At 42.6% G+C, this 15,622-nt stretch overlaps 1 protein-coding gene across 1 annotated transcript in view; it reads left to right on the top strand.

Moving 5' to 3' along the window:
* Window positions 1-8,177, top strand: part of atrn (attractin) — a gene marked incomplete at its 5' end in the record, with an annotated part of 253,285 nt that extends 245,108 nt beyond the window's left edge. The window contains 2 exon segments of the mRNA XM_080750193.1: window positions 1,405-1,519; window positions 7,930-8,177. Coding sequence (XP_080606319.1) covers window positions 1,405-1,519; window positions 7,930-8,054 — 240 coding nt within the window. The 3' untranslated portion in view covers window positions 8,055-8,177.
* Between the last annotated feature and the right edge of the window lie 7,445 nt (window positions 8,178-15,622).

The following is a 15,622-nucleotide window of genomic DNA, read 5'->3' as shown; positions in this document are numbered from 1 at the left end:
AACTGCACGCACACTCACTGGGTGCCAGAGCATAACCTCTGCCCCGACAGTACTCCTACAGGAAGTCAACTTATGTGATTTCTTTTTATATATACTGTGTATATATGTATATTAGTCATTCACATTTTACCAGGACACAAATCGGTACACATGACATTTTTGGTCATGTGATGAAAACTGATCTGTCTGATTTTGCATATTCTGTCGTGGTAGTCCAAGATTGACGTCTCTTTTACACACCTCGATGATCACTCGATACCAAACAATGCACGGCCACAACCAACACTCCTCACCTGGCGGGGACCTGTGCTCAGAAGAGCACTACTTCTAGTACTATACCTCTCTCTCATCCAGCATCATTCCAATAGCTCTCTGTCTCATGCAGCATTGCACGTTTCTTGTTTAGTTCACTGTTTGTATGGCTCAGCCTCTTACAACACCCCTACTTCATTCATGACATTACATACACTCGCATACACCGCCGATGAACTTGCTGGCACACCACCACAATATCCTCTATTGTTATTTCTTGTCTTAATTTAAATTCCTTGCGTTGGGTATATTCAGTTGCTGTGTCTCCCTTATTGCTACTGCCTCTCTGAGCCTGGTTGTAACAGCGCCTCTCACTTTGGCACGAAATCGTGGGCACTCAGCAGGGGAGCGGCGCGGGGGGAGAGACATCCAGCTTCTTGTGTGTGTACAGGGGTGTCACAAGGGGTAGGAAAGTGGGACTGAGTTACTGGGGCCCAAGGTGGAGGGGCCCTAATAACTTTATCTATTGAAAAATAGCAGATATACAGTGCGGCACCGAGTGCCGCGCTGCGAGCTTGTAGATCTGCTATTTTTGAAAAGTTGTGAAAATGTGTGAAAATCTTTGAATATATGTATTTTTTAAGCGAACATTTCTAACTCAAATGTTGCTTCTGGGGGGTCCCTGGAACTAAATATTTTGAGATCGGGGTCCGTGGCCAAATACATATCATCTTGGGGGTCCTTGACATAGGTTTCTTGCACACATTTTCACGATTTTTCAAAAATAGTAGATCTACAACTCGGCTGTGAGCTTGTATGTCTGCTATTTTTCAATAGTTAACATTCATGGGGGGCCCGCAGTGAATCCTTGTACCCAGGGCCCAGAATTTGGTGTGACGCCCCTTGTGTGTATATCTCTAAAGGGATTGTTTGGAAGGTCCGGGAGAGGTTTTGCGGGGTGTTTGTTTCCGCTCTGTGTATACTGTCTGTACACGAAAAAGGGGGGATAGTCGCAGCAAAGCCCCTGTTGTCCGTGTCTTTGAAGACAGCTTGCGCTGAATGGGATTTGTGAGGCTTGTCGATGTATAATGCCTTGTTTGTCAGCTTCTTCTTTTTTCTCCCCTTTTTTGTTTGTTTGTTGGTCTTTTACAGACGGTCCCAAAGCCCATCGCCCTAGAGCCTTGCTTTGGCGGCAAGGCGGCCGTGCTCTCCATCTTCGTGCGGTTACCCAGAGGCACCGGGGGCATCCCTCCCCCAGGACAGTCTGGTAAGACGCCTCACTACCTCTCCAGTCTCCCTGGCCCTTCTTCTCCCCCGCATTATTCTCCCTCTGTTTGATCTTTGGTATCCTTTATTTCTTTGCAAGTCACCATGCAAGTCTCGTCTTTTCTTCTTCCTTTTTTTTGCTCCCAACCACTCTATTAATGCTTTCTCTCTCTATCTGTATTCTGTTAAGTTTTAGATTCTTTCCGTTTATAGTGCCTCATTTAATTGAGCGCATTCTTTCTGTGTGGGTTTCTTCTCTCTCTCTCCCTCATGTCTTTTACATCCGTTTTCCTTCATCAGATGTTGGTGAGCATCTTCTCCTTGTTTGGCTTCTCGTCTCCTCTTTCTTCTTTCTCTCTGCTTCTTCCCTCCAGTATTCCCTTCATCTTCTGTTCTTCCTCCGTCTGTTTTTCCTTCTTTTTCTTTTCCAGTCTAGACTGTTAACGCATTAAAGATGCAATCTTTCAACATTTAGCTTGTTGTTCTTTTCTTATTTTTTCTTGTCTTGTCTGTGTTCCTCTGGGGTCTTTCTGGAGACGCGTTAAGAGACAGATTGAAGACTTTAGACTGAGACTAGTTTGTCATAGTTCTCTGCTCTCTGTCTCTTGTGCATAAAAATGTCTTAAGGGCGTATATATTAGGGTTTCAGTCTTAAATTCAGAGGTCTCTGAGGTCTTAAAAATTCTGCGTTAATTATGCACTTACTCCCTAATTATTCCTAACAGTCAGCAATGTGAAAGAATCAAGTCATGAGGCAAAAAACATAGCAAACGAGTCAACCGCAAAATATAGGATTTATTAGGGTACAAATGTCCTTGAAATGCAGGTCTTAATTGTGATCATGGATATTTGGGGAATGTTCCAGGTAAGGTTAAACCTTGTTGTGGGTAGATTTGTCATTTGTCGTGCTGATATGAAATCTGCTTTTTTTTTAAGGCACAAGCTGTCAAAAAACCTGCAACACTGCAGGGACTGGTTTACCAGCCTGGACCACTACCCTGTGGCCCAGGCCAACTACCTACTTTTTTATGCAACATTGGGAAATAGGCCAAGAAAATACTTGGTTTTAACCCATTCAGAATGGGTACACTATATTGTGTATCATTATTTTATGCTTTAACTATTGAAAAATAGCAGATATTCAAGCTCGCAGCGCGGCACCGAGTGCCGCACTGCGAGCTTGTAGATCTGCTATTTTTGAAAAATTGTGAAAATTAGAATTTTGACCAGATTCTATAAGTGTCTTTTGAATCCTAAGATTTTTTTTTTAACCTATGTTTCTATGTCAGCAATCTGGCCAGCCATCGTCAAAGAAAAGGTCCTTTTCACTTAACTGGAGCTCAGTTGGTCTGTTCTTGAGAGACTGCTATGTCAGTGGTTCTCAAACCTTTTCATGTGAAGGACCCCCAAAATGATATTTATTTGGCCACGGACCCCCATCTCAAAATATCTAGTTCCAGGGACCCCCTAGAAGCAAAATTTGAGTTACAAATGTTCGCTTTGAAAATACACATATTCAAAGATTTGCACACATTTTCACGACTTTTTCAAAAATAGCAGATCTACAAGCTCGCAGCGCGGCACTCGGTGCCGCGCTGTGAGCTTGTATATCTGCTGTTTTTCAATAGTTAAAGCAGTCAATAATCCTAGGCCTAAATGTGGGTTAATGAGCAACAATGCAATCTATCATCAATGAAACATTTACAGCCGTTGTCCTAAGCAAGCGTTCTGTATAGTATAGAGAGCCCTGGGTGATTTGCACAGATAAGGTGAGCGAGCTGTAGCCTACTTTTAAACATCTGAGTAGACTCTGTCCTACATTTCTATAGCATAACCGATTCATCCTAAAGTAACTGCCGCTATCTGAAACTAATTTTAAAACTTATTGTCTCCTTACCTCCATTTGCTATTTCCCAACCTCCCCATTTACATATAGGATGCGTTATTCTTTTGTCCATTCTCGTTTGAATTCATGATTCCACTTTTCAGTGCAATGTGGGGGTTGAATTGCAGTGTAGCACTTTATTTAGTTATCTTTATGAAGTAAAGCATCTGCTTCCAGTTTTTCATGACATGAATAATAATGAAAACATGGGATTCTTGCTAAACTTGCAGTACAATTAGGCTACATACTGTACTAGGCCTGGGACAAAATATCGATATTTCGATATACCGCGGTATTATCTCCCGCGATAATTATCGATATGTTGCCGGCAAATATCGAGTTTTCATAACACCAGGGATTTCCCATTTAACCTACTGTATGGTGTAGTGTTATGGTGCAATACCGTCAGCCGCCAGCACTGTTTGTAGTGGGGGCGCTAGCGAGATAAAGGACCGGCCGGTCGGCCGGATTATGCAACAGTGAGGAAGAGAGAAGACTGAGCTTTACGCTGTGGTTCTCTCACTCTGAGTTTGACGGTCAGAGAGAGAGGGTGAGAGGAGGAATGGAGAGCTGTCTTCAGTTTACAACAAGGTGAAGTTAATTTGAGCAACACATACAGCTCGGTCTGTGTTTAGTGGACACACACATAGGCTACTGTACACATGCAGCCACCATTACAATATACAAACACACACAATTACACACACACACACACCCACGTTAATATGAATGGAAGACACACACACACACACACACACACACACACACACACACACACACACAGAAACACAACCATGTTCCCCCTTTGCCTCGATCTCCCTCATGTTTTTGTATTTATTCATACATCCTCACCACTGATATGGATTTAATTTAATTTCATTTCATTGTATTATTATCAAAGCAATAAGAACATGAAACAAATTGGTTATACTTGCAAAGCACTGTCACTATTAAGAAATCATTTTCCTCCATGTAATTGGCACAATATAGCCTGTTTTAGAGAGGCTATTTTAAAGGTTCCAGGCACTATGCATGTACATTTTTTACATGTGTCAATATTATTTCATGTTTCTTGTCAATTACATTTTCACTACATGCTTTTTAGTTATGGATGTTTTAGTTAGGCATACCCATTGTTGTGCACAGACAAATTGTGGGCAGGTTACAAAGTTGCAGTGTTTGTTGTTTGAGGAGGCAAGATTCATCTACTTATTAGCCAATGTATAAATGAATCTTGTAAAATTAATGGAATAGATGTATAATTCCAGAGTTTGGCCTTTTATGGTAGTTTTTCATTTTCAGTTAGATATATTGTGATATATCGTTGGTGACATTTCTTGCAATATATCGAATATCGCAATATATCGAATACCGTGATAATATTGTTATCGTGAGCCTAATACCGTGATAGATATCGTATCGTGAGATGCCAATATCGTCCCACCCCTATACTGTACTGTAGGTAGCCTAGTTGTAATGTATTCTAATGCCATGAGTGTGCAATGAGTAGGAAGGCTCAGTTTCTGTTAGATCACGTTTCACTGTAAGGCAGGAATTGAAACCAGTTAAATCGGTGAAATTCTTTTAGATTTTTCTTTTTTCTTCTTTTTTGAAAATAGCAGATCTATACGCTCTCATGTCACATGACATGTGAGCATTTATGTACTGTAGAGCAGTGGTTCTAAACCTGTGGGTTGGGACCCCCAGGGGGGTTGATGATTAACTTGATGTGAAACATTGTTTTCTCCCTCAAAAGTAGATACACTAACATAAGGTTTAAGTGTATACTATAGAGGGTATCTACACATTTCTAAAGTGACAATTTAAGGCCTTTTTTAATACCTCTAAAATGACAAATTAAACATTAGCCAAACTGTCAAATATTAGAGGCAGAAATTGTGAAAATAGCCGATCTACATGCTCACAACGCCTCGCAACTGAGCATGTAGATCTGCTATTTTCACAATAGAACCGTATAAAACAAAATTTAAGTCCTCAACTCATAGTGCTCGTCAGGGTGGGGGGGGGGGGGTCCCCAGTTAAAATATGATTATTTTGGGGGTCGCGGCCTGAAAAGGTTGAGAACCACTGCTGTAGAGCAGCACATTTTAAAAAAATCCATAATTAAAATTGTTTATTTTATATAATCCGTTAAAGTGATTAGTTGGATTAATTGTTGCACCTCTAGTCAGTTTCTAAGATGAGGGCAAACATCAAACACGAGCGCCCCTAGCGATGTGCTATGTGTCATGTGAGGACGCGCTCAGAACACGGCGGCGTCCTGCAGGGTCTCGTGCATCAATCTATTCACTTTGTTCCATAAGTACACACTTCACAAGCTGCGCTTCGCAAACTTTTTCATGTCTGGGATCCGCATCTGAAGATATTTTGTGCCAGGGACCTCCAGAACAGAAGATTTGTGCTTAATAGGGGTGTAACGATACATTTTAATAGCGATTCGATACATATCACGATACATGGTTGACGATACGATACATGGACGATATTGGTTCATTCATGGCGATATGATACGATTCGGTTCAATGATTTAAAATCGATATAGTAACTATTTAGCAAAGACATTAAATCTGTGTGAAAGGTGTGGATAGTGCAGGTTTTTAAGGGAAACCTGTATTATTATGGATATAAATAAGTAAACACAGTGATTGGGTGCCAAATACATGGACATTGTATATTCACAAACCTGCACCTTGACATGAACCCAGAGATTACACACATTTATCGATAGACCAGTGTAGCTATATGGAAAGGAAAAGTACCGGTAATTAAACCCCTGCTTTACATTTTTTGTTCTTAAAAATGCTAAAAACAATGCCCAAGTAGGTAGTATCGATACAATCGATTCTTTGCACTGCCGATTCGATACGATATAAAATAAAACGATACGATTCGATTTTAGCTGTTTTCATTTCGATATACTTCGATTTTTTAAGTTAAAAACAATATTTCGATACAGTTACCATATCGTTACACCCCTAGTGTTTAAGGACCCCCCCAAGGACCCCTGGTACTCAACCTCATTTTGAGAAGACATTCACCTGCAGAAATATCCAGTATACAATGTACAGTGTACTGTACAGTACATACTGTACACTGTTTGCACAATCACACTTAAAGGAGTTCACCCCCAAAATGACTTTTTTTTACTATTGATTACTCACGCCATGGAGACTTGAGTTCAATAATATTTTTGTTTTTTGGTCGCATTCCAAAGCCAATAATTTGATTACAATGAATTCACCTCCATTGATTCCGGATGGGGTCCCCAATCCCCATCCGGAATCAATGGGGTAAATGCACTATAATAATAGTTTTTTGTCTAATGAATGTTGTCTAAAATATTATTGAACTCAAGTCTCCGTGGCGTGAGTAATCAATAGAAAAAAAGTCATTTTGGGGGTGAACTACTCCTTTAAGCTAGAACACTCACACATACACAGGCACACGTGTACATACAGTAAACATAAACCAGCATACACGCTAAATCTGCCCCCAAGTTCTCCCTACAGCCTCATTATTGCTCAACTCCTCCGGTCACCCTTAACCTTGACCCTACATCTGTTTACGGTTTTCAAAAACGTCCGCTGGCAAAAACAGGTGCTTCGAAAATAGCCAAGAGAGAGGAGGCAGTTCTCAGATGATTAGCATCTGGGCCTCGTTTGGCAGCTTTGATCTGCTTATGCCTCACTTCTTTAGATCAAGGCGTGGGCTAATGGCCCGAACATCATGGAGCGCTGAAGACGTGTTGGGCTGTGCGCTTAGCGCAGGATGTGGATGTATCCGCACGCAGCCTGTTCCCTCTGGGATTTCTGCGTGTTTTCGCTGATCGGCAGGCCGTAGATGTTCGCCGCGCAGGGTAAACACGACCTGCATCAGTGATGAAGGATGATGAACGCGAGTTTGTTCTCGGGAAGTTCACAGCGGGTAGTGAATTAGCCGGCGGTTAATGATGCATCTCAGAAGTTGACGTTCGTATGCGTTGGGAGAACGTGTAACGCATTGCTTGTGCGTGCACCGGGGCATGTGGGAGCAATAAGTATGCATATTTGTGACTGGTCATGATGAAGAAAGAACAACATTGCATATTTTTTCTCAGCGGAGTAGAAAAACGAAAACTAAAATACGTTTCCGTTCAAGTTGATTAAATACGTGCATGCGTGAAAGAGACGATACCTGTTGTTCAAAATTTAAGTTCATAAGTTAGCATAAGAACAGTCATATAAATGCATTTGAAATTACTTCTCAGGATTCCAATTAAAATAGCTAAAAATAAATCCAAATTCAAAAATAGCAAAAATAGCAGATCTACAAGCTCAAAACCGCACTGCGACACCTTTTGAGCTTGTAGATCGGTTATTTTAGCAAATTTTGACTCTGTATGCATTGTGGCCCTCTGGAGTGAACGTGGAAATATAGTGGCCCTCTCCATCATCAAAGTTGCCCACCCCTGGTCTAAATTATGATTTTTTTTTTTTACTAAACCGTGTGTGTGTGTGTGTGTGTAGGTCTCGCCGTGGCCAGTGCTCTGGTGGACGTCTCCCAGCAGATGTGCGTGGGCTACAAGGAGAAGTCGGGAGGCCTGCGAAGCCGCAAGCAGCAGCCCAGCGCCCAGCCCGCCACCTGCATCTGACCCCGCCCTGCTGCCACGCCCTGCTCATCTCACCACGCCCCGCTCCGCCCCTGCCCTTCCTCACCTCCGCCTTGCGCCTCCTTACAGCCTCCCCTCCACCCACCCAACAACCCATCAACCTTTCCTCCCCTGCTTTCAGAGACCCCCCATACACACACACACAGTCCCCCAGCCCCTCCGACGCAGAGCCGTGCAAGGGGAGAGGTGCATGCTGGGACATGGAACCGGAACGGGGAACAGTCGGGGCGTACAGGGGTGTCGCACCAAATTCTGGGCCCTGCTGCTGGGTACAAGGATTCACTGTGGGCCTCCCGTGAATGTTCTTCATAGGGGGGAACTGGGAACGCATTATTGCGTGTTATTTTGTGCTTTGACTGCTGAAAAAATAGCAGATATATACAAGCTCGCCGCGCTGTGAGCTTGTAGAAAAATCGTGAAAGTTTGTGCAAGTATTTGGATATTTCAAATCCTTCTGAGTTTTTTTTAAATACCTATGTTTCTATGCCAGTGGTGCTCGAACTTTATCATGTGAAGGACCCCCAAAATGATATGTATTCGGCCACGGACCCCCCATCTCAAAATATTTAGTTCCAGGGACCCTCCCCCAGAAGCAAAATCTGAGTTAAGAAATACATATATTCAAAGATTTGCACACATTTCCACGGCTTTTCAAAAAATAGCAGAATTACAAGCTCTGTATAATCTGCTATTTTTCAATAGCTAAAGTATAAAATAACGGAGGCCCCTCCCTCCACCTTGGGCCCTTAGTAACTCAGTCCCACTTTCCCCCCCCTTGTGACGCCCCTGGTGGGGCAGGGAGAGAGAGCGAGAGGATTGAGAGGCCCCTCTAGGCTGTCGTCTAGGTGGACCGAAGACCCAACCTGGGGGGCCCTCCTCCCCCACCCCGGCCCCCGCTCCCCTGAAACTGACCAGAAACTGGATAAAGGGGAGGGAGAGACCGGAGGAATGGAGGGATGAGCGCAGAAGAGGAAGAGGAAGAGGGGGCTCTTCCTGCCTCCATCTTCCACCCTACTGAGGAAGTAAAAGAAAAAAGAAAAAAAATGTAAAAAAAAAAAAAAAACATCCCAAACTTTTGTCCGACACCCGCCTCGTTTAGTGTTCGAGGCGGGCCGCGGCTTGCTGCTAGAAAGAGATCCTCATCACGTAGGTGTATTTCTTTTCTTTTCATTTTTTTTCTTTTCTTTTTTTTTTTATCAAGAGACTCTGCAACAAAACCACGTCATGTTGTACTTAAGTTATTATTGTTGCTGTACTTATTTGTTGTTTTATTATTGTTTTTGATTTGTTTAGTTTTTTTTTTTAAATATGGAAACTAAATGAATAAGGTCTTATTTGTTCAATTAGAGCCTAATGCACGCACACGTACATAAACAGACGCATCTCCTGCTACTCAAACTCTCGGAACCCTCCCCCCGTATCCCTTTCTAAAGACAGGAACAAATTGAGCATATTATATTCTTGTTTGTTCTGTGGTGTACTACTTGTACACAGACAGGCACAAGCACACAACACACAACCTTTCAACACCATCCCTTCTCCGACAGTACAGTACATACTCCTACGTTGTCGCTTCTCGTCGGCTGTCTGTCAGTTGTGGTTGAGCGCTGAAGTCCCATGTCATCTCTGGACCGCTTGGCCTCCAAAGCTTAACTAAACTAGCATGTTCAGTCTTCCCGTTAATGAGGATTTACTGTAGAGTGTCAGCCAAGACCCTATCTTAAGACTCTGTGACATTTCTAATAGGCCTCTCTGTGATTTCCACCACACACACACACACACACACACACACACACACACAATTTCTCTATTAACCCATTCAGAACGGGTACACATATTGTGTATCATTATTTTATGCTTTAACTAATGGAAAAATAGCAGATATACAAGCTCACAGCGCGGCACCGAGTGCCGCGCTGCGAGCTTGTAGATCTGCTATTTTAGAAAAATCGTGAAAATTAGAATTTTGACCCGATTCTATAAGTGTCTTTTGAATCCTTCAAAGGTTTTTTGAAAAACCTATGTTTCTATGTCAGCAATCTGCCCAGCCATCGTCAAAGAAAAGATCCTTTTCACTTCAACTGGAGCTCAGTTAGTCTGTTCTTGAGAGACTGCTATGTCAGTATTTCTCAATCCTTTTCATGTCAAGGACCCCCAAAATGATATGTATTTGGCCACGGACCCCCATCTCAAAATATCTAGTTCCAGGGACCCCCCAGAAGCAAAATTTGAGTTACAAACGTTCGCTTTGAAAATACATTATATTCCAAGATTTGCACACATTTTCACAACTTTTTCAAAAATAGCAGATCTACAAGCTCGCAGCGCGGCACTCGGTGCCGCGCTGTGAGCTTGTATATCTGCTATTTTTCACTGGTTAAAGCAGTCAATAATCCTAGGCCTAAATGGGTTTTAACTGCTGTTGTCTTCACAGCTTGTCTACAGCTTTTGGTCTCCGTTTTGTCTATCGGTCCCATCCCATCTGCCCATCTGGCCTGGCTACTTGTTAGCCGTTTCTAGCATCTCTGCCATATCTTTTTTTTTTTCTAATGGGCCTCAACACGTTGCTCTCTCTCGGTCTCTCCCTTTCTCTTTCTTTCTTATCGTTTTTTTCTGTTTTGTCTGTCGGACTCTCATGCCCACATCGTCCAGCTGGCTACTTGCCTGGCTGTTCTAACTTATATCGGGGCAATAGCGGAATAATAGCGGACGTGAGCAGAATGGGTGCACGTAGGGAACTGGAGCCTTGGCACGTGTCATCTGCACTCCAGCTTAGATGGCAACCCCGGCGCTCGTTCAAACTTTTCTAGCTAATTAACTCTTCTGAGCCACAACAAAAGCACACACACATAGAGAACCAGGGGTTGGAAGTTTGAAATCCCCCTATTGGTTTTGGTATTGGTACTTAACGATCGTCCCATTGGCAGCGCTGTGGGTTTGCGTCGTGCTTTCCTGGAACAGCCGTAGTATAGATCTGCTGACACGGGATCGGCCGGAACGCTCCGTCTGATCTGCATTAGAGGAGATCAGGGGGCCAGGGTTCTGAAAGGCCTGTAGGAGGGAGGAAAGGGAGGAAGAGTGACGCTGAGGTGACAGTAAGGGACATATTATATTTTGCCACCTCTGAGATACTTGCTCGAGACAAATCCTTGGCCTCTAATTGCCTCCGTCTGTTCCCGAAGGCGCCGCATGTTCAACCAGTGCGTTCAGTGGTCAATTGCTCCATGTCCTCCAGCTCTCTGAGGCTGCCCAATTACCCTCTGCCGCTTAGTCTCCGCGGCCGTCTGTGGCTGCTACTGGCGACCAATAGCACCGTAACAATACGTGGGGGTAAAACAACCGGGGACAATAGCGGCGTGCTCACGCGGACGTCACCAGAGTGACACTCCTCAGCTGTGTGATAAAGGGGCTTGACGCAGGAGTTCCTCTGATCGTGTTCGGCGACCATTGTGAGACGGAGCTGTTCACGCGCACAGTCATCCCGCGGTACACTGCAGGGTAGAGAAAAAATAGAGCCTTTGCTTTTTCCGCTCAATCTCCTCCTGGAATTATCTCGGAAATCTTCTGGCCTTGTCTCCTCCTGGGGTTTCCTCCATTATGTGTGTTAAATTCCAAGATGTTTTTCTTTTCTCTCCCCCCCCCCCCCCCCCCCCCCCCCATCTCTTTTATCACGTCTACCTGTCCGGCGTGCTTAAATCGGCTACCCCATTTTTATTTTTGTTGATGGCTTTAAAGAAGAAGAAGAAAAAAAAGAAGAGGGATTTAAAACCCGGAATGAATAGCAAATCAGGGCGCATAGGACAAAAAAAGGCAAAAGAAAGTCCCAGAGATGCTCGTTTAAAAACAGAGCCACTCCTTTGCAACATCGGAAATGTATTCTGACATGTTCAAAGAGCGTTGGGAGTTGCGAAAGTGGAGAGCAGAAGCATCCGTTAAAGGATGTTTTGCTTTGCTGTGTCAGGTCTCAGGTCTGTTTTTGTCGTTTTTTCAACACTTCTTATTGTTTAGTCGTTTCTTTTTTGTTAACAGTACCAACATTACGAAGTTTTCCTTTTTTTTCTTTCCCACTCGAACCCCCATCCCCTCTCGCTGTAATAATTTGCTAAATAATGGAACAAGACTTTAAATCGTTTACCATTTTTCTATTTTCTTCTTTCTACAGCCGTGACAGTTGCCCTGTAGCGGTGTAGCGTCACTGGTCGTGTAGTGCGCCAGTATTCAGCAGGCTGCTGCTCCTGCACTCCTCTAATGTCAGGGCAGATTCCTGTACAATTTGCGCTTCTGTTCACAAGCCCCGCACAAGCTATTAACTCCCCGCCCTCGCACGACTAATACAAGTTCTAATAACAAGCGTTCTCGCCCCCTTAACCCATTTACGCCTAGGATTATTGACTACTTTAACCATTGAAAAATAGCAGATATACAAGCTCACAGCGCGGCACCGAGTGCCGCGCTGCGAGCTTGTAGATCTGCTATTTTTGAAAAATCGAGATTTTTCGTTGCAAGTCTTTGAATATATCTATTTAAAAGCGAACATTTGTAACTCAAATATTTGCTTCTGGGGGGGTCCCTGGAACAACATATTTTGAGATGGGGGTCCGTGGCCAAATACCTATAATTTTGAGGGTCCTTGACATGAAAAAGTTTGAGAACCACTGATTTAGAGGAAGGATTTAGAAGTCGGGTCAAAGATCGGGTCAAAGATATTCAAAGACTTGCACTCATTTTCACGATTTTTCAAAAATAGCAGATATACAAGCTGTGAGCTTGTATATCTGCTATTTTTCTAAAGTTAAAGCATACAATAATGGTTAAAGTGGTTACAATCTAACGCGACTCGGGTGCGTTCCAGGTATTTGAGAGTTAAACCCCCCCCCCCCCCCCCATCCTACGCGGTTCCTAGTCTTTGCACGCGTTCAGCCTATTGGAAACTGTTCGCATTCTTCGTTAAAGGGCACATTTCTCGCACTGAAGAAAAGGCCAGGGCGTAAAGCATGAACAAAGCTGACATTCTGTAATTATAGCGGTTTGAGGGTGTTTTTAAATGGCCTTTGAATGGGTGTTGATACGACATTACTTCACAAGGCTCTAGTCAGACCTGTGCAGTCTAAGTACCTCGCATCCACTCCATTTACATCCATACATCTAGACGGGTAAACATCTTTGTCATTTAACCCATTTAGACCTAGAATTATTGAATGCTTTAACTATTGAAAAATAGCAGATCTACAAGCTCACAGCGCGGCACCGAGTGCCGCGCTGCGAGCTTGTAGATCTGCTATTTTTTTTTTTTGCAAGTATTTGAATATATCTATTTAAAAGCGAATATTTGTAACTCAAATATTTGCTTCTGGGGGGTCCCTGGAACAACATATTTTGAGATGGGAGTCCATGGCCAAATACCTGCAATTTTGGGGGGTCCTTGACAAGAAACGGTTTGAGAACCACTGATTTAGAGGAAGGATTTTAGAAGTCGGGTCAAAGATATTCAAAGACTTGCACATATTTTCAAGTTTTTTCAAAAATAGCAGATCTACAAGCTCGCAGCGCGGCACTCGGTGCCGCGCTGCGAGCTTGTATATCTGCTATTTTTCAGTAGTTAAAGCATAAAATAATGGTTAAAGTGGTTAAAATCTAATGCGACTCGGGCGCGTTCCAGGTATTTGAGTGTTAAGTCAGACTAAGGTTTGCAGTTTTCAAGACTTCAATTATGTCACTTCTGTTAGAGATCAGTGTGGACAATTTACCACCAGGCACATTTCTTTGACTGTGACCAGATATGTTTGACTACTTCTGAGTATCATTTGAAGTTCTACCCCACAGATTTGAACAATGAAAGCGTCTGACTGGATTTTGGGATACTTAGGTTAATCATGCGTTCCTCGCCCTTCTGATGATCGTACTGCCTTCAATCTATCAAGTCAAATTGCTTTTGCAATCAACTCTAGGGATTTACTTTAACCTGCTTGGTGTAGAAGATGGACTTGGCTTGACACATAACACAATGAATAGCGTTTAACAACCTTTAGCTAATCACCTTAAAGATATGTTGCTGTGGGAAAATAAAAACGTAGTATGCTTCTGGGATTGTTGTCATATACAGCACTAACTATCCTATTGCAGTAAATTCCACTCCCAGCAAGTTCAAACACTATGATTTATTAGTAAATTACTTGGGTTGGCAGCAATGGGTTCCTTTCACCAGATCCAATGTTTGTTAGTTCTTCCCCATAGAGTTTTTGAATGATGCAGTAAAAAGGTATGCGGTTAACCTTATGCTTAAGAGAAGTTAACATTTTGTTCTACAACGTTAATTCCTCCCTTTAATATCTCAGACATGGAGCTGTGATATGCTTTTTGTTAAAGGATACGAATTGTGTGTGGCTCATTGTCGAACAGAATGTGAATATCTTAAACCTTTGTTTGCTATCTAAAATTAGAAATCTTCTACGAACCCATGCCAGAAACAAATCTGGGTTAGCCTGCAAATACACATCACTAGAACACTAGGTCAAGGGTTTCACCCAAAATACAATTTTTGGGGGGGACATTGTGACAAATATAACAAAAGCACAGATGATTATAACCTTTAAAAATGTGACTAGTATGGAGAGAGCTTCAGATTGTGAATAACAATATTCAATAACTTCAATATTTAATCAACATAGTATGCAATAGCAAGTTTTCCTCTCAAGCCAGCAATCACCTTAGCAAAGCAGGTGTTACTTTTCTTTTCTTTTTTTTTACTGTTTTTTAATTGTTTTGGAATCAAGCTTTTCACATACAAATATTTCTTTTCCCCCCTGAAGGAGCCTGTTCTGCAGCTGATACAAATGTACTGTAGAACCAATCCCGTAGAGGGTAACGATTGTTCTCTGGAAATGAATGTACGGTTGTGACAAAAGGCTGTCACCAATCCATAAACCAGCCTGAAAATGTATGTTTAAACCCATTTAGGCCTAGAATTATTGACTGCTTTAACTATTGAAAAACAGCAGATATACAAGCTCACAGCGCGGCACCGAGTGCCGCGCTGCGAGCTTGTAGATCTGCTATTTTTGAAAAATCGTGAAAATTATAATTTTGACCCGATTCTATAAGTGTCTTTTGAATCCTTCTAAGGTTTTTTTTTGAAAAACCTATGTTTTCATGTCAGCAATCTGGCCAGCCATCGTCAAAGAAAAGTGGAGCTCATTTAGTCTGTTCTTGAGAGACTACTATGTCAGTGGTTCTCAAACGTTTTCATGTGAAGGACCCCCATAATGATATGTATTTGGCCACGGACCACCATCTCAAAATATTAAGTTCCAGGGACCACCCAGAAGCAAAATTTGAGTTAAAATCGTTCGCTTTGAAAAATGCGTATAGTCAAAGATTTGCACACATTTTCAAGACTTTTTTCAAAAATAGCAGATCTACAAGTTCGCAGCGCGGCACTCGGTGCCACGCTGTGAGCTTGTATATCTGCTATTTTTCACTGGTTAAAGCATTCAATAATTCTAGGCCTAAATGGGTTAAACTGACCCCTATCCACGCGAAGAGAGCGTCAC

This window comes from Nannobrachium achirus, assembly GCF_963921795.1.
Source record: "Nannobrachium achirus genome assembly, chromosome: 20".
Taxonomy (NCBI): Eukaryota; Metazoa; Chordata; class Actinopteri; order Myctophiformes; family Myctophidae; genus Nannobrachium; species Nannobrachium achirus.
This window is presented reverse-complemented; position numbering and strand designations above follow the sequence as displayed.